Source organism: Microplitis demolitor, chromosome 2, assembly GCF_026212275.2.
Source record: "Microplitis demolitor isolate Queensland-Clemson2020A chromosome 2, iyMicDemo2.1a, whole genome shotgun sequence".
Classification (NCBI taxonomy): Eukaryota; Metazoa; Arthropoda; class Insecta; order Hymenoptera; family Braconidae; genus Microplitis; species Microplitis demolitor.
Genome location: NC_068546.1, coordinates 4,989,391 through 5,005,909, shown reverse-complemented (window position 1 = coordinate 5,005,909; position 16,519 = coordinate 4,989,391). Strand labels below are relative to the sequence as shown.

The 16,519-nt window shown below is 28.9% G+C and overlaps 2 protein-coding genes across 2 annotated transcripts; one reads left to right on the top strand and one right to left on the bottom strand.

The window, feature by feature from the left end:
• Nucleotides 1–6,252: 6,252 nt before the first annotated feature.
• On the top strand, nucleotides 6,253–10,235 carry LOC103570114 (proteasome subunit beta type-4). Its single transcript, XM_008547720.3, has 5 exons — nucleotides 6,253–6,439; nucleotides 6,758–6,964; nucleotides 7,255–7,401; nucleotides 9,743–9,941; nucleotides 10,025–10,235. The coding sequence occupies exons 1-5, from the start codon at nucleotides 6,309–6,311 to the stop codon at nucleotides 10,136–10,138; spliced, it is 798 nt and encodes a 265-aa protein (XP_008545942.1). The 5' UTR covers nucleotides 6,253–6,308; the 3' UTR covers nucleotides 10,139–10,235.
• Nucleotides 10,236–11,651: 1,416 nt separating this feature from the next.
• LOC103570115 (uncharacterized) lies at nucleotides 11,652–16,114 on the bottom strand. The gene is made up of 6 exons (XM_008547721.3): nucleotides 15,730–16,114; nucleotides 15,397–15,669; nucleotides 14,070–14,261; nucleotides 13,471–13,621; nucleotides 13,145–13,255; nucleotides 11,652–11,953 (listed from the first exon to the last, which is right to left on the bottom strand). The coding sequence occupies exons 1-6, from the start codon at nucleotides 15,796–15,798 to the stop codon at nucleotides 11,763–11,765; spliced, it is 987 nt and encodes a 328-aa protein (XP_008545943.1). The 5' UTR covers nucleotides 15,799–16,114; the 3' UTR covers nucleotides 11,652–11,762.
• Nucleotides 16,115–16,519: the final 405 nt, after the last annotated feature.

Here is a 16,519-nt window from a genome sequence, read left to right as displayed (position 1 = left end):
TTTTCACATCATTTACCCTACTTAAATAGTTTAAACGTTAATAATAAATGAATTCTATTAGGTTAATACAAAAAAAATTATTTTTTTAATTAAATTCATTTACATGCTTGGCTGATTGCCGGCTGCCATTAATCGGCCGATAGTCGAGCGCCATTAATGGGCCGGGGTTATCATTTGTATATTCCTATTAAAATTCCTATAACTCGGAAACTATGGACTTGAGCGACTTGACTTATGGGACTTTTTTTTCGAAGGGAATAAAATTTCCTATAAAATTCACACCTACATTTTTTGTGTGCATTCATTGGTTTACGTTCTGCAAGCCAATAAAGGTCAATTTGATACGAAAAGTGACTCCCTCAGCGGACATCAGGAATTTTTGTTTTAGCATAAAAAACAATATTTTGCTTGATGAGCAACAAAAAAAATACTTTCGCCGGAAACGAAGCACCCTAATATATATATATATATATATATATATATACATATATATATATATATATATATATATATATATATATATATATATTTATGTAATAGAACCGACTTTTGAGTACACGATTGCGTCTACAATTCTTATCCGATCTTAATGAAACTTTCTTCACTTTTTTTATGTGTAATTACCACGGTTAAGTTCGAAGATGGGCTGAATCGGTCGATTAGTTTAGAAGTTATGGCTGTTTGAAATTTTAACGATTTTTCGAAAAAATCAGTTTTTAATCACTTTTAAAGTCCATATAACTTTAAAACTAAAACTCATAGATAATTTCTGTAAAAAGTATTTTGAAGCTTGACTAAGAAGCTTTAATTTGTGGTCTTAAACTTTATATTTAGACCATTTCTTCTAATAATTTTATAGCCTTGAAAAATTTAATAGAATCATAAAATGTTGAAAATATGGTTTTCATTCCACATAACTTATGCTCGTCCCATTAAAATTCAGTTTCGTCAGTTGTATTTTATTGTGCACAAAATAACCTAAAAATTTCACTGCTGTTATATATTTTGAAAGTATTTCTTTTATTATTTATGATGTACCAAATGTACCTCCAATCCTGATGATTATTACTGGTCTTATCATTACGATAGCGCCCACACTTCTTATCGGATCTTAATGAAATTTTTCACACTTATTCTATAGGCGATTACCGTGATCAAATTCAAAGATGGGCTGAATCGTTCAAATAGTTTTGAAATTATGGCTGTTTGAAATTTTCATGATTTTTCGTAAAAATCTGTTTTTAATCACTACTAAAGCTTATATAACTTCAAAACTAATATTCATAGACAATTTTCGTAAAAAGTATCTGAAAGCTCGTCTAATAATCTTTAATTGATGACCTTAAGCTTTATGTTTTGACTATTTCTTCCAATAATTTTATAGCCTCGAAAATTTTAATGGAATCAAAAAATGTTGAGAATATGGTTCTCATACCACATAACTTATGCATTTCCCATTATAAGACAATTTTGTTACGTGTATTTTATTGTGAACAAAATAACCTGTACATTTTACAGCTATTTCATATTTTAAAAGTATTTCTCTTATTATTTATAATATTCCAATCGTACCTGTACGTCCTATAATTATAACTGGTCTTGCCATTGTAACAGCGATTACAATTATGATCTAATACTAATTAAATTTTCAATATTTTATTTATATGAAGGTTACTTTGGTACATTACCTATATAATATTATGTCAAATCAACTATCTGAAGATCTCTATCGAAAGTAATCGTTGTCCTTTTTTACCTTCACTCTTAGAAAATGAATTTAATTTATGTCATGACTATACACTAACATACATCACAAAATATGTATGTATAAAACTAACTTTTTATATCGATTAATTGAAAAATTTACCTTCCATTTCGGCTACCTTATGGCCTTTTTTTTTGTTTCAAACATATATGATTTTATATATTTTAACCATATATTGTTTTTTGATACGGGTCGAGTCTGTAAGTCTTAAAATAAAATAACAGGAACATAGTTATCTTTGTCCCCATTGCGACCCCCCTTGAAGTAAGTTTTCAAAATAAATACCGTTGATGGCGGGTTCGCAAAAATGATAGAAAAACTTGTACCAAAATCAAAAACTGTGGGTCTCTAAAATACAAACAGTTGACAATCTGAAGTATATTCAACAACCCATACAAAGTTTGGAAACCGGCCCTTGGATGGCCCATCGCCAGGCGAAATATGATGATTAACGGCCGGTCATTCACAATTTCTAATGGTCCATGAACGGCTAAATATACAAATGATAACCCCGGCCCATTAATGGCGCTCGACTATCGGCCGATTAATGGCAGCCGGCAATCAGCCAAGCATGTAAATGAATTTAATTAAAAAAATAATTTTTTTTGTATTAACCTAATAGAATTCATTGATCATTAACGTTTAAACTATTTAAGTAGGGTAAATGATGTGAAAAAACTCTGAGAAAATTCTGCTGGGCTTTGGACGCGAACTGCCGTCCTTCTGATTACTGGGTCCGAACGATAACTACTAGACGAAACTGCTAATGTTGAACTGACACTTTTGAATGATCGACATATTCATTCTACTACAACCACTTGATTTTATAAAACATAAAGAGCAATTTAATTAATATTTTTGATTATTTAGAAAATAAAATAAGAATTTTGTACTATTTTATTATAATTACATAATTTTTTAAAATAAAACTTATTAAATTAAATAGATTATTTATCAAGAACCCAGTTGAAATATCTTGCTCTACCACCATTATTAAAAATGACATTTATTATAAAAATGTATGCATTATTTTTTTATTAAATTAAATTTTATAAATAAAGTTATAAAATTACGGTTGTTGGTTGCAAATAATAACGAACTAAAAAATATTTTAATTGTTAGTTGTAAATAAATTTAATCGGAAAATTAAAATATATTATTGATTAAAAATTAGTTTAAATCCAAAAAAAAAAATCGGTCTGTCGGTTGACCCTGCGGGCCAGCCCCAAAACTTCCCGCCTATTTCGAGCTCTTTGAGCTCAGAAAATTGTTGTAGATACATTTTCTCTTCGAGCTCGAAAATACTTTTGTATGCCTTTGTTTTCGAAAGAATACGTTTATTACGATTTTTTTTCAAACGATATCTCTCGAACGAATAAACCGATTAAGACGTTCAAGGCGACAATCGACATGTTTTATTGAGTTCTATAACTGATCAGATTTTTAAATTGATTCATCAAGTCGTTTTTGAAATACTTTCAAAATACTAAGAAAAAAAAATTTGGAATTAATCGGGTCAGTCATTTCGAAAGTATTTGAAAAAAACTATTATCCACCATTTCTTTCTCCCGCGATATCTCTCGAAGAAATTAACCGATTGAGATGTCTAAGGCGGCAATCGGCGCGTTTTATTGAATTCTAGAGCTGATTAAAATTTGATATCGATCGCGTCGGTCGTTTCAAAAATATTTAGAAAAAACCATTTTTCACCATTTCTTTCTCCCGCGATAACTCTCGAACGAATTATCCGATTTTGATGTTTGAGGTTGCAATCGACGCGTTTTATTGAGTACTTGAGCTGATTAGATTTTGAAGTCGATCGTATGAGTCGTTTCTGAGAAATCAATAAAAAACTAAAATAAAACTTTTTTTTTTTTCGTAATTCGCAAATATTTTCGAGTCTATTCGATCAAATGATCTGAAATTTTCAGAAAAGTTGACGGCCAACAAGCTCTTTCGATTGCCACCTCAACCATCCAAATCGATTTATTAGTTAAAAAGTTACAAAGAGTTTACATACTTACACACACACACACACACACACACACACACACACACACACACACACACACACACACACACACACACACACACACACACACACACACACACACACACACACACACACACACACACACACACACACACACACACACACACACACACACACACTCGGACACACACACACACACACACTCGGACACCATTCTGAAAATAGTCAGAATAGCTTCCTAGGACCTCAAAACGTCGACATCTGATGAAAACTCGATTTTCAAAAATCGGGGTGAAAACAATAACTTCCCGAAATTTTTGAAAATCATCGATTTTCTAAACGGGAAGTTAAAAATCGGTCTGTCGGTTGACCCTGCGGGCCAGCCCCAAAACTTCCCGCTGTTTTCGACCTCAAAGAGTTCTAAAACATTAGTGTAGATATATTTTCGAGCTCTTCGAGCTCGAAAATGCTATCACATGCAATTGTTTTTTTATGACCTTTTCAAGCTCTAACAAGTTACCTGTTATGCTGAAGTTTGAAAATTTAAGAATCGAAAATCATCAATGAAGCGGTTTTTAAAATTTAGTTCCTGATTTTGTTCAGTAAAATAAGTGTATTGAGGCAGAAATCAATGTCGGGGATCAAAATCAAGATTTAAATAAATTTTGACTCATGTAAGAAACAATAAAATATGAAATATCTGATAAAAATATTGAAAACTACGTTTTATCAATTTTTTTGTTGATAATATGATTTAAACTAAAAACCAAGTTCGATGACATTACATGATCGAAAGAAACCATAAAAAAGATGAGTTGGTATGATATCAGGCACATTTTAGTACGTTATATTATGATTTATCCGGAACAAATAACATAAAATGTTATTTTTTTAACTTTTCAACGCCGATATCTTTTGAACTAATAAATCGATTTTGATAGTTGACGTGGCAATCGGCGCGTTTTATTGAGTTCTAGAGCTGATTAATATTTGAAATCGATCGCGTCAGTCGTTTCGAAAATATTTAGAAAAAACCGTTTTTCACCATTTCTTTCTCCCGCGATAACTCTCGAACGAATTATCCGATTTTGATGTTTGAGGTTGCAATCGACGCGTTTTATTGAGTACTAGAGCTGATTAGATTTTGAAGTCGATCGTATAAGTCGTTTTTGAGAAATCAATAAAAAACTAAAAAAAAAATTTTTTTTTTTTTCGTAATTCGCCAATATTTTCGAGTCTATTTGATCAAATAATCTGAAATTTTCAGAAAAGTTGAAGGCCAACAAGCTCTTTCGATTGCCACCTCAACCATCCAAATCGATTCATTAGTTCAAAAGTTACAAAAAGTTTACACACACACACACACACACACACACACACACACACACACACACACACACACACACACACACACACACACACACACACACACACACACACACACACACTCGGACATCATTCTGAAAATAGTCAGAATAGCTTCCTAGGACCTCAAAACGTCGACATCTGATGAAAACTCGATTTTCGAAAATCGGGGTGAAAACAATAACTTCCCGAAATTTTTGAAAATCGTCGATTTTCTTAGCTGGAAGTTAAAAATGCAATTTTTGAACTACAAATTTCAACAAAGTGCCATTTCTTCAAAAAAAATTTTTTTTTTTATTCTAGTTCCGGCGATAGATATATTTATACTGATTAAAAATCCATTAAATTTTTTTGTTTCAGACCCATAGAAGAGCTGAATTGTTCTACGCCGCCCGGGTCCCTTTTTTTAAAGGAGCTGGCTTTAACGCCATCTTTTAAATATTAAAAATAATTTTTTTTCTTAGCTATAAGGATTTTTGTATATTTAAAAACAATAAAATAATCCCTCAAAATTTCAAAAGGTTTGATTTTTGTTAAGATATAAAAAAAATTTTTTTAAATCATGAAATTTTCAGCCTCTAGACCACTGGGTCCCTTTAATAAGACTGGGTAGGCCGCACCTAACGAAATCTCGAATTTAAGATTTCTAATTATTTATTAAATAATTATCATAACAGCGATTTCTTGGCTTCCGACAAAAAGTAGAAGACGAACTTCCTGGAAAGATTTTCATCATTAGAATCCCATAAATATTCAAAACGTAATTAGAATTCTTAAATTCGTAATTTTATTAAGTACGGCTGAGTCTTAAAAACTAAACTTTTTTTTCGGTCTACCCCAAGCGGCACGAAAAAAAAATGTTGACTTTTTGTTAAATTTAAGGCAAAAATTTGTTATAGTGCAACTAATTGTTAACATAAAGTTAACAATTTCTTTTTTTGTGCCGCTTGAGAATAGACAAAGTGGTCGAATAAATAAATTTTAAAAATATATACGCGCAGTAGATGAAAAAATTGATTCGTTTCTGCGCATTATTTCCAAACGAACAAAGCCATTTTCGAAAAGGAAGTAACGACAAATATACAAAACACGAAGCCTGATGAAAAGGCGCCTTTAAGTTATGACAATTCTAAACTAGTGTATGTACATTCCAGCGGTGCATCAAATCAAATCACATCCACAAACATGGCAGCATTTCAAAAAAGTGATATGTTTTCTCCAGCACCTTTTTGGCATAATGGACCAGCTCCAGGAGCAATTTATAATTTTCCTGGTAGACTAATTAATGCTGAATTCGGCGGCATTCAAAGATCACAGTAAGTTTCTATTCATCAAATTTGAAAATAATTTCAACTACTCTTAAAAGTGCATGTCATCTACATTTAATTTTTCATTTTACATTCATTCAATTGTTTTTACTATTCACATTCAATTAATTATTTATTTTTTAATTCAAATACATTCAAATTCTCATCAATAATTAATAATAAATTTATACTTTTTTTTATTTGGCTAGTAATTAAATTATAACCTCAAATTCCTAAGTATAATTGAATTACTAAATTAGAAATAATTAAAATAAATTTATTTACAATTTAAAATTAAATTTAATAAATTTTTCTTCAACGTTACAGATCTCCAGTGACAACTGGAACTTCAGTTGTTGGTGTACAATTCAAAGATGGTGTAATGATTGCTGCTGATATTCTAGCATCTTACGGGTCGTTGGCAAGATACAGAAACGTTAAAAGAGTTATGAAAGTAAATGAAAACATTGTATTGGGTGCTGGTGGTGATTATGCTGATTTTCAGTACCTTGAAAATATAATCAAACAAAAAATGTAAGATTTTATATGATACTGAAGTTAGCCGACGTCTAATAATTTTTGAATTTTTTTAAAAAAGAATATTTAAAATAATTGCACTCCCAGCTTTTTAAATTTTCTACATGCGCATATTTTTTTTTTTTTATAATTTATCTGTTGAAAAATAAAAATCCGAAAATTTTTAATTGTCTGCTAACTTCAGGATGATTTCATTATATTATTTTAAAACTTTAATTACCGAAAACTTAAATTTAATGACAATTACAACTTTTTTAAATTAAAAATTTTATATTATTTTTATTTAGTCTTGAAGAACAATGTCTAGATGATGGATTCACACTTAAGCCAAAATCTCTTCACTGCTGGTTAACTCGTGTGCTGTATAATCAGAGATCTAAATTTGATCCGCTATGGAATAATTTCATTATCGCTGGAATTGAAGATGGAAAACCGTAAGATCAATTTAAATTTATTGTATCAGAGTAACGAAATCAGTAACGGGATATCTAAGGAAATTTGAAGTTTCAGTACAAAATTTAGTTATTAAATACTGAGACATTCAATTGAAAAAAAAAATTTTCTTTTTTTTTTAACTTTCGGATCCTGCCAATAAGTATTATTATTATTATTATTTATTTATTTATTTATTTATTTATTAAGGCCATGAAGTCGAGACTCCTTGCGGTCCTCCAATGTAATACCAAATTTCCCTTTTTATAAGTGTATAGAATAATGTTCAACAAAACATAATTATAATTAACAATTATTAAATGACATTAGCTACAACATTCCATCATAAATTCACTCCAAAGACCATTAAAAAACTCTTCATTCAACATGAACTCATAACAAGCTTGACGGAAAGTTTGAAAATGAGGCTGTGACGTAAAGTGTTCAGGTAACCAATTCCATGCTCTGACTGCACTAACTATGAAAGATTTATCATATTTCGTTCTATGATAACTTGGTAATTCAAGATAGTCCTGACGAACGTATCGAATAAATATTTGGAGGAATAGTTCAATTTCACATGTTTTTGGCAACGGATTTTATTGAATGACATATTTTCACTCTTTCAGGTTCTCAAAATATCTAAACTGCTATTCAAACATTATAATCATCTTGTTTTCTAAACAATATTATATCGAGTGATTGATCCAGTGAAGAAACATGACCAGTAAATGAACATTATTTAATTTTTACGTGTATCATTTATATTTGAGTCACAATTACATAAAGAAAATACTTCATTGCTGTTTAATTGCTAACTCTTAGAACTTCAATTCTAATTTTGTTGCATCTTTCTATATTAAAATATATTGCTAAATACGAACGTTTATTCACTGGCTCAGTCACCCTACTTATCAATGTATGAATGGCATCAATGTACTGATGACTTATCAACGTACGTGTCCTTATTCCTTAAAATATATATTCAATACTTACAAAAATTTTAACAGGCGCAATAATATATGAGAACTTTAAAATAAATCATTAAATGTTTTCAAAAATTAGTAATAATGAAAAAAAATAAATACAAGCAAAATCGTGAAAACTCAAAAACGTGACAATAGAGCCAGCAAGGGGCCAGATTTTTAAATAGTTTTTATATAAATTTTAATATATTGAATTGGTAAAAAAGTAATAATACTTATCATTATTTTTCATTTAACAAATTAATTATTGTCCTGCTATTTGAAGGTGTTCTGCTATTGGTTTTGTTACCTTAATCAATATTAATAATTTAATAAATAAATAAATAAATAAATAAATAGACCACAGGGAGTCAAGGCAAAGTAAAAATCAGAATATCAGCTTTGATTTAGTCGTACGTTTCGTCCTTTGCAGTGTATAATTAATTAGTCTGATTGTTATTTAATAGTAGAGTTATGTGAGGCAAGTGTGCGCATACTGGCTCCACATGACCCTGTATATTTTATTAATTGTTTTATACAAAAAATGTTAATTTATAAAGGACTGAACTCATAAAATTAAGCTGCTGAAGAAGTCCCAACAAAGGGACGAAATATACAACTAAATCAAAGCTACTGGTCTGATTTTTACCTCGTTCTGACTCTCTGTAGATCTATTTATTTTATTTATTTATTTAAAAATTTTCGGACATGAAATAAAAGATTAATATTAATAATTAAGAACAAGATTTTTACCTGAATTTTGAAATGAATATTTTTAATGTTGAATATTACGGCGAAAATATTGGTCTTATGAAAAAAAGTTTCAGACAAAAGTTGTAGAAAATTTATTTTTATAAAAAAATGTCTCTTATGATTTTTTTATTCCATCAATATTTTCACCGTAATTTCAGAATTAAGATTCATAATGAACTATTCAAATTTTTGTTAATTATGAAAATCTTAGTTTTGAAATTACGGTGAAAATGTAGGTTATATAAAAAAATCATAAGAGACATTTTTTCTAGAAAATTAAATTTCCTACAACTTTTGTTTGAAAAATTTTTTTATACATCCAATATTTTCACCGTAATTACAAAATTAAAACTCATAATGAACTATTCAAATTTTTGTTAATTATGAAAATCAATATCAAAACTAATTTTGAAATTACGGCTTTCGTATTAGTTTTAAGAAAAAATTATAACATACATTTTTTTTATAAAATTAAATTTTAAACAACTTTTATTTGAAAAATTTTTTTATACGGCCAATATTTCCACCGCAATTTCAAAATTTGACACCATTAATTATTAATTGTTATTTTTCAATAAAAGCAAAAATCCTAGTCCTATTAATAATTTATTTATTATTTTTATAGATTCATGGGAACAGTAGACAAACTTGGTACAGCTTACGTTGATCCAGTTATTGCAACTGGTTACGGTGCTTACATGGCTACACCTTTACTCCGTAAAGCCTGGGAAGCCAATAAAGAAATGAGCGAAGAAGAAGCTGCCGCATTACTTCATAAATGTATGGAAGTTCTTTATATGAGAGATGCTCGCTCATTTCCAAAAGTAAGTTATTATCTTTACATATTAATCATTGCTATTTATCTTAACGTTACTCTTACTAATAAATTATTTTATTATATTAATAGTATGAACTTGGTATCATCACAAAAGAAAAAGGTGTAGAAGTACGGGGACCAATTAACAATAAAGGATTTTGGGAAGTTGCTACCATGGATAAACCTATAGAATATGAATCTTAAAGTAATCTTTCTTTTCTACAATATATTGTCAATTTTTATGTTTAAAATTAATTAAATTTCAATATCAAGTAAAGAAAAAATTGCTCTAACAATTTTATTATGCATTAAACAATCATTTCATTGAACACTTCAAAGGAAAGCGCTGAAGCTGCTTTATGAACGGTTTTTTTTTCACACAAAAACATTTATACACTCTTTTAATTATAACAAATAGATTGAATTGTATACTAGTATGTAGAGAATTTATAAAGGAATAATTTGAACCTAATATTTTGCACGCCTCGGACGCGAAGCGGTAGAGGTTGTGCTCTATAATCGACTTTTCGTGAAAACCGGATTTTTTTTTTATTTAATTATTAATTTTTATGTCAAGGCACAGACCAAATGGCAACTTTATACATTAATATAGTTTTTTACAAGAGTAATATTATTATCTAAAGTTACTATTTGTGAAGGAAGATTAATAGAAGATTTAACTCTACTGCATAATCCAATTTCTAAGCTGATTTATGATTTGCTATTTTATAGAAATTATCGTTTACTTTTACTTAAAGTCTAAACTTAATAGGTAATCATACATTTTATTCTTAAAAACCTCAAGACTACTCGATTTTAATATCTCAGGAGGCAGATCTTTCCAGAGACGAATTATTGAGATGACAAATGAATGCTCATAAAACACTGTAGCAACGTTCGGAATTTTTTTATTTTTTCCTACTTCCAGCAGTTTGTAGAAATAACAGGTCATATAGTAAACTCTTCTAGAATTAACAGATAGCCATCCAAGTGTACGCTGATACGGAGTTATGTGCTGGTCTCGTTTTAAACTAAAAATGAATCTAATAGCATTATTCATTGAACGCTGAAGTTTCAAGTTATTTTCAGCAGTAGAATCAGTTTGTACAATAGTACAGTAATTGATAAGTGGAAGAATAGTAACTGAGACCAGTAATCTACGAATATCAGATGGGAAAATGGTTTTCCTGACTTTTAAACTATGTAAAGATGCATTGACTTTTTTTAACGTTAGAGAATATTAAGTCGATTCGTTATTTTATTAGCTTGAAATAAATTATTTTAACTCGAGAAACCAGTGCTGTCAATTGTTACGTATGAAACTTCGTATACACGATAACTCTCGATAGACACAATTAATCGGTCTAACTTTTTTCTCATTATCTTCGTATTTTTAATCCCAAGAACCCTACGGAAAATCATTATCTAAATCTTCTTAGTTTAATCGTAATTAACTAAAACTTACTACTCACGAAAAATTTAGCTGTCATTTTTATTTTTACTCTTATTATTTTTTTCATTTTTTCTCTTATCAACTTCTGGCATCAGCACTAGCGTAACAGTATAGATTTGAAAAAAAGACCGACATCAAAAACAAAATGGCAGGATATTTAAAAAAAATGTTAATAAAAAAAAATAAATTAATATTGTAAAATAAAAGTAATTATTAAAAATAAACAATGAGAGGTTGAGGTGTGTACTTTTGGATTTTCAAATATTTTTTTTTGCTCTTATCAACGTTTTAAGTCAAACTCAATTTGTTGCATTATTACAATAAGTATATTATATTTACATTTTTACATACATACTTTAAATAAATAATATGTATTTACAATGTAAGAATTTCACAACCATCGTCTGTTATTAAAACAGTATGTTCAAATTGTGCTGTTCTTGAAAAATCACCTGTCACTGCTGTCCAAGAATCTTCAAGAATAGCTATTTGTTGTCCACCTTGACTTAATAGAGGTTCTATTGTAAATGTCATTCCTGGCATCATTTTACCAGGATGATGATTTTCTAGATAAAAAAAAAAAAAAAGCACAAATTAATATAGAAGGAGGTCTAGTCTTGTTTTCGCTATCACTCTCAATTGTATGACCGATATTATTTTTGTAGCACTTACTCAGTACTGTAGACTATCCGTCATAAGTCAGGTCTAGGGGAGGCAGGATAAATTTTTCTTGGGATTTTAGTCTCAATTGTAACAGAAGCTTCAAATGTAATTAATGATTACAACTATGAACAGTAAATTAATCTAACAATTAGAGTTTACTATTTAAGTTAATGAGATATGCTCAAAATGTATTTTATTTTATATTTCTAGTACTGGATAAATCCGAGAAACCGAGGAAACGTTGTACAAAAATTAAAAACAAACATTAAATAATGCAAAAAAATATTTTTATCCAATAAAACTGTGATTTGTTTATTTAAAAAATTATATCTTACTTCATACTGATTAAATTATCCTTCACGAAACATAGATAGTAAATTTTCGTCATTAATTTGTCTATTTTTCCCTAATGTTAATTTATAATTTCGAAAATTTTAAAGGAGGTTTATAACGGACTTTCTGATTCGAAACTCAGAAGAGTGGTGAAGTTGGGGAAGAGGCTTATAACGGATAGTCGACTATAAGTGGAATCTTTGTTTACGTTTTTTTTAAACAAATAATAATTTTTGAACAATTGAAACTTAAATCGCTAGATTATCAAGTAACGCATCGAGCTTCGTTCGTCTGATTAAAAACTCAATTGAAATTCATTAAAAATTTGTCCTCGGATTCAATCGGAAATTTATGATCGAAAATAAATTATAAATACTATTTTTCAATTGGAACCGATTAAAACGGACAGAAAAATTCTTATCGAATTCAATTGTAGTTTTTAATCAGGACCTTTGTTTAATTTTCTGTCTGAAATAAAAATTTGGATTTGGCTATAGACTTGACGTAAAATTATTTAAAACATCACTATCTGAAAAACCTACATGGGTTGATCGAAAATATCATAGAAATATGGATTTATGTGGAAATCCATAGAGAAAACTAAAGGATTTTATAGGAACTCATGGGAAAAATTTCTTTTGTAGAAAACTCCTGATAGGAATCTAGATAGAAACCCATAGCAATCGAGACGAATACATCATAGAAATCCACATAGAATTTTTAGAAGTGATGACAAATTGAAATAAGTATTTTTTTTTTACCAAAATGATAAATATCCGGAGGTCCATGAAAATAACTTCCAATTCCATGGCCACAAAATGCTGGAATAACTGAATAACCATTTTCATTTGCTAACTTTTCAATAGTATAACCTGGAATAGAATAAATAAAATTATTTTATATGAAATTCCATTTCTATCAAAATTTATAATCTTATTTTATGAAATTCTTGAGGAATCAAATTTTATTTTATTCAGAATTAATAAGAACAATCGAAATAATTTTTAAGTGCCGCGAAGGGAGGCATTGGCTGAGAACGCCATTTAACCAGAGTTATAAATATATAATATAAAATGTATAATACAACCTATGGTTTTAAAATCTTCATTTGGTTTGCAAATACTAATAGCAGCATCAAGACAATTTTTTGTAGTTTCAATAAGTTTTTTAGCATGGCTATCAATATTTCCAACAGCAAACATTGTTGAACAATCACCGTGATATCCATCTAAATATACCTTTTATAAAAATAAAGTTATTATATAAAATTCTGTAATAAATAAAATGGTAACGCGCGTTTTGATCCCCGACAAAATATCATTACAATAAAATATATTCATAATGTACACAGAAAAAAAGGATTTTTTGGCGCGATTAAAATTTTACATTATGAAACGACAACAAAAATTTTCTTAAGACTAGAAATTTTTTCTCGCCCCAAGAAAAATTTCGTTTTCAATTCATAATGCAAAAAATTTCTTAGGCCACACGTGTTGACTTATTTTATATTAATCTTCTAACAAAGATTTTATAAAATTTTCATCAAAAATTATAGTGTTGAGAGAATTAATCATAAATATTTTGTCGCAGGAATATATATTGTCCGAGGAAATTTTGTCAGGGATCAAAAGGTGCGGAATCATTAAAATTATACCTAAGCTACATAATAATAAATTTTTTTTATACCGTAATATCGACATTGAGAATGTCGCCGTTCACAAGTGGTCTATTATCAGGAATTCCATGACACGCAACATTATTTACACTTGTACAAATTGATTTTGGATAACGGAAATAATTTAAAGGACTTGGGTAAGCCCCGTTTGATACAATCATTTCATGTACTGTTTCATCGATAAATTCAGTTGTTACTCCTTGCTGGTTAACGTTAAATTTATTAATACAAATTAATTTTTTTCATGATACCAACATCGAAACTTAAAGTTTCAGTGTCTCTACAGCCAGTCGAAACAAGCTAATTTCAAGCCGATGCTGCTAATAACTGCTAGCGAATTCGTAATTCACAAATCTCTGCATACAGCGGACAAAAGCATGCGTTTCTTTTCGTGGGAAGAAACACAAATGTTTCTGTTCGGTGTTAGTTATATTTAATGCTCATTTGTAGCCTTATTACTCTCATTTATTTGCTTGTTACTTCAGTTTCCTCATTTCATTTTTTAAGTGGCAGTTTGAATTAACCAAATCAAATTACCAAAAATGAGTGAAAATAATGTTTTAGTCTTTTTTACTACATAATAAGTGACTAAATCACAGATTTCTCGTTCTCTAACAGCTCTCCGCATCATCGGCTTCAAATTAACTCCTTTCTGACAGGCTGCTGACACTGCACTAAGAGAAAAAATTGGTTTTCTGAACTATGAAAAACAAAGTTTAATGAATCCTCCACTATTTTTCCTCAGTTCAGATAACTAATATGTAATTGTAAAATGTATCATAATATTATAGTTGTTTTAACTGCGTTATAGTTCAATGAACAATGACAATAGCGAACGTAACTAAGTCAAAAATGGTATTTTTATTACAAAAAAATAATAAAGAAAAATCCTTTATCATATTCATCGACGATTTAAATGATGCTAAATTAATGAAATTATAATCGTACAACTGCTGAAACATTTGTGATTCTGATGAAGTATAAGTTCTGAGAAATAATATTAAATAGTTACCACAACAAAACAAATGCTTTAGTTAAAACTACTACTTTCAAATAGTTTCGGACACTATAATACAGTTCAAGAAACTATAAATATTAGGTAATATGACTGTTTTTACTTTTCCATCCCTTTCTAGTTACCATAACCATGCACTTTTCTCTCAGTGTGAAACTTTAAGCTCAAATCCAGGTAATCATGAAAAATCTAGTGTGTGACTCAGGATGAAACACGATTTCAGACTGCGGGTAATGTTAGCCAACTTCACTCTGGTCTGAAATTGTTTTGTTCCATCCCTTGTCACACAATATACTATTAAAAATTATATTGTAAAAAATTACCTTAATTAAGGGTCCAACGCTGTTTAAAATTTTTTTAGCTAAGGCGCAACTTTTTCTCATACACTCGATTTGTCGATCGTCTTTAATTTCAATATGATCCATATCAACATGCTCAGGCATGCCGTATGAAGATGATGCGTATTTAGGTAATCTAATGTGACTTGGAAATTCTCTTTTTTTAAATGTAAATTCCCATGGCCAAACAGCTTCATATTTTCCGAATTCATTATCAATTAATATACGCTCGTGTACTTTTTTCTTAAATGGGTTTATCTGATAAATATAAAGTATATTTTTAAAAACAATAATTTATAAAATATAAATAAACTTTACCTTTTCAAAAACTTCTTTGAATAAATGTCTGATGGGAGGAGTTTGAATGAGTAATGTTTTTTTTAACATTTTTTAAGCAATCAATAGTTTTTAAAAATTAATTACTAAATATATACGAAAAAAAATTTTTAAATTTAATTAAAAAAAAAAATATGCAATGAAATTAACAATTTATTTTATTCGATTTTCTGAATTAAAATTATTTTATTTTTACTCATAAAGTATAGGTTTTCAAAATATCTATGAATATAATTATTTTATTTTGAAAGTTTTTATTTTTATATATATTTTTTGGATAATTTTTGATAGGCGTTAAATTATGACGAATAAAAACAAAGTAAGAAGCTCGAACTCATGATAAGAGAACAGCTTGGAACAGCTGATGAGTAGTTGTATGTTGTATTATAGATGTCACTGTTGTTGAGGCTGCAATATTTGTGAAGAAGGGGAAATAGAATTCTTAACTCGATGTCATATGGCAAATTATTATTATCAAGTATTCGGTTTATTATTACTCTTCGGAATATTAACAATAGATTTAAACACAACTATAATATTGTTAACCCCGATTTAAAACAATCATTCAAGACAATTAAATTTTAATACTACATAGATATACATTCATCATTGAGTAAATCATTTTCTTTAAGGCTGGACCTAACGAAATCTTCAATTTAAGAATTCTAATTATTTATTAAATAATTATCATAACAGCAGTTTTTGTAGCTTTCGACAAAAAGCAGAAGACGAACATCCTCGGAATATTTTCATCATCCGTCGCCCATAAATA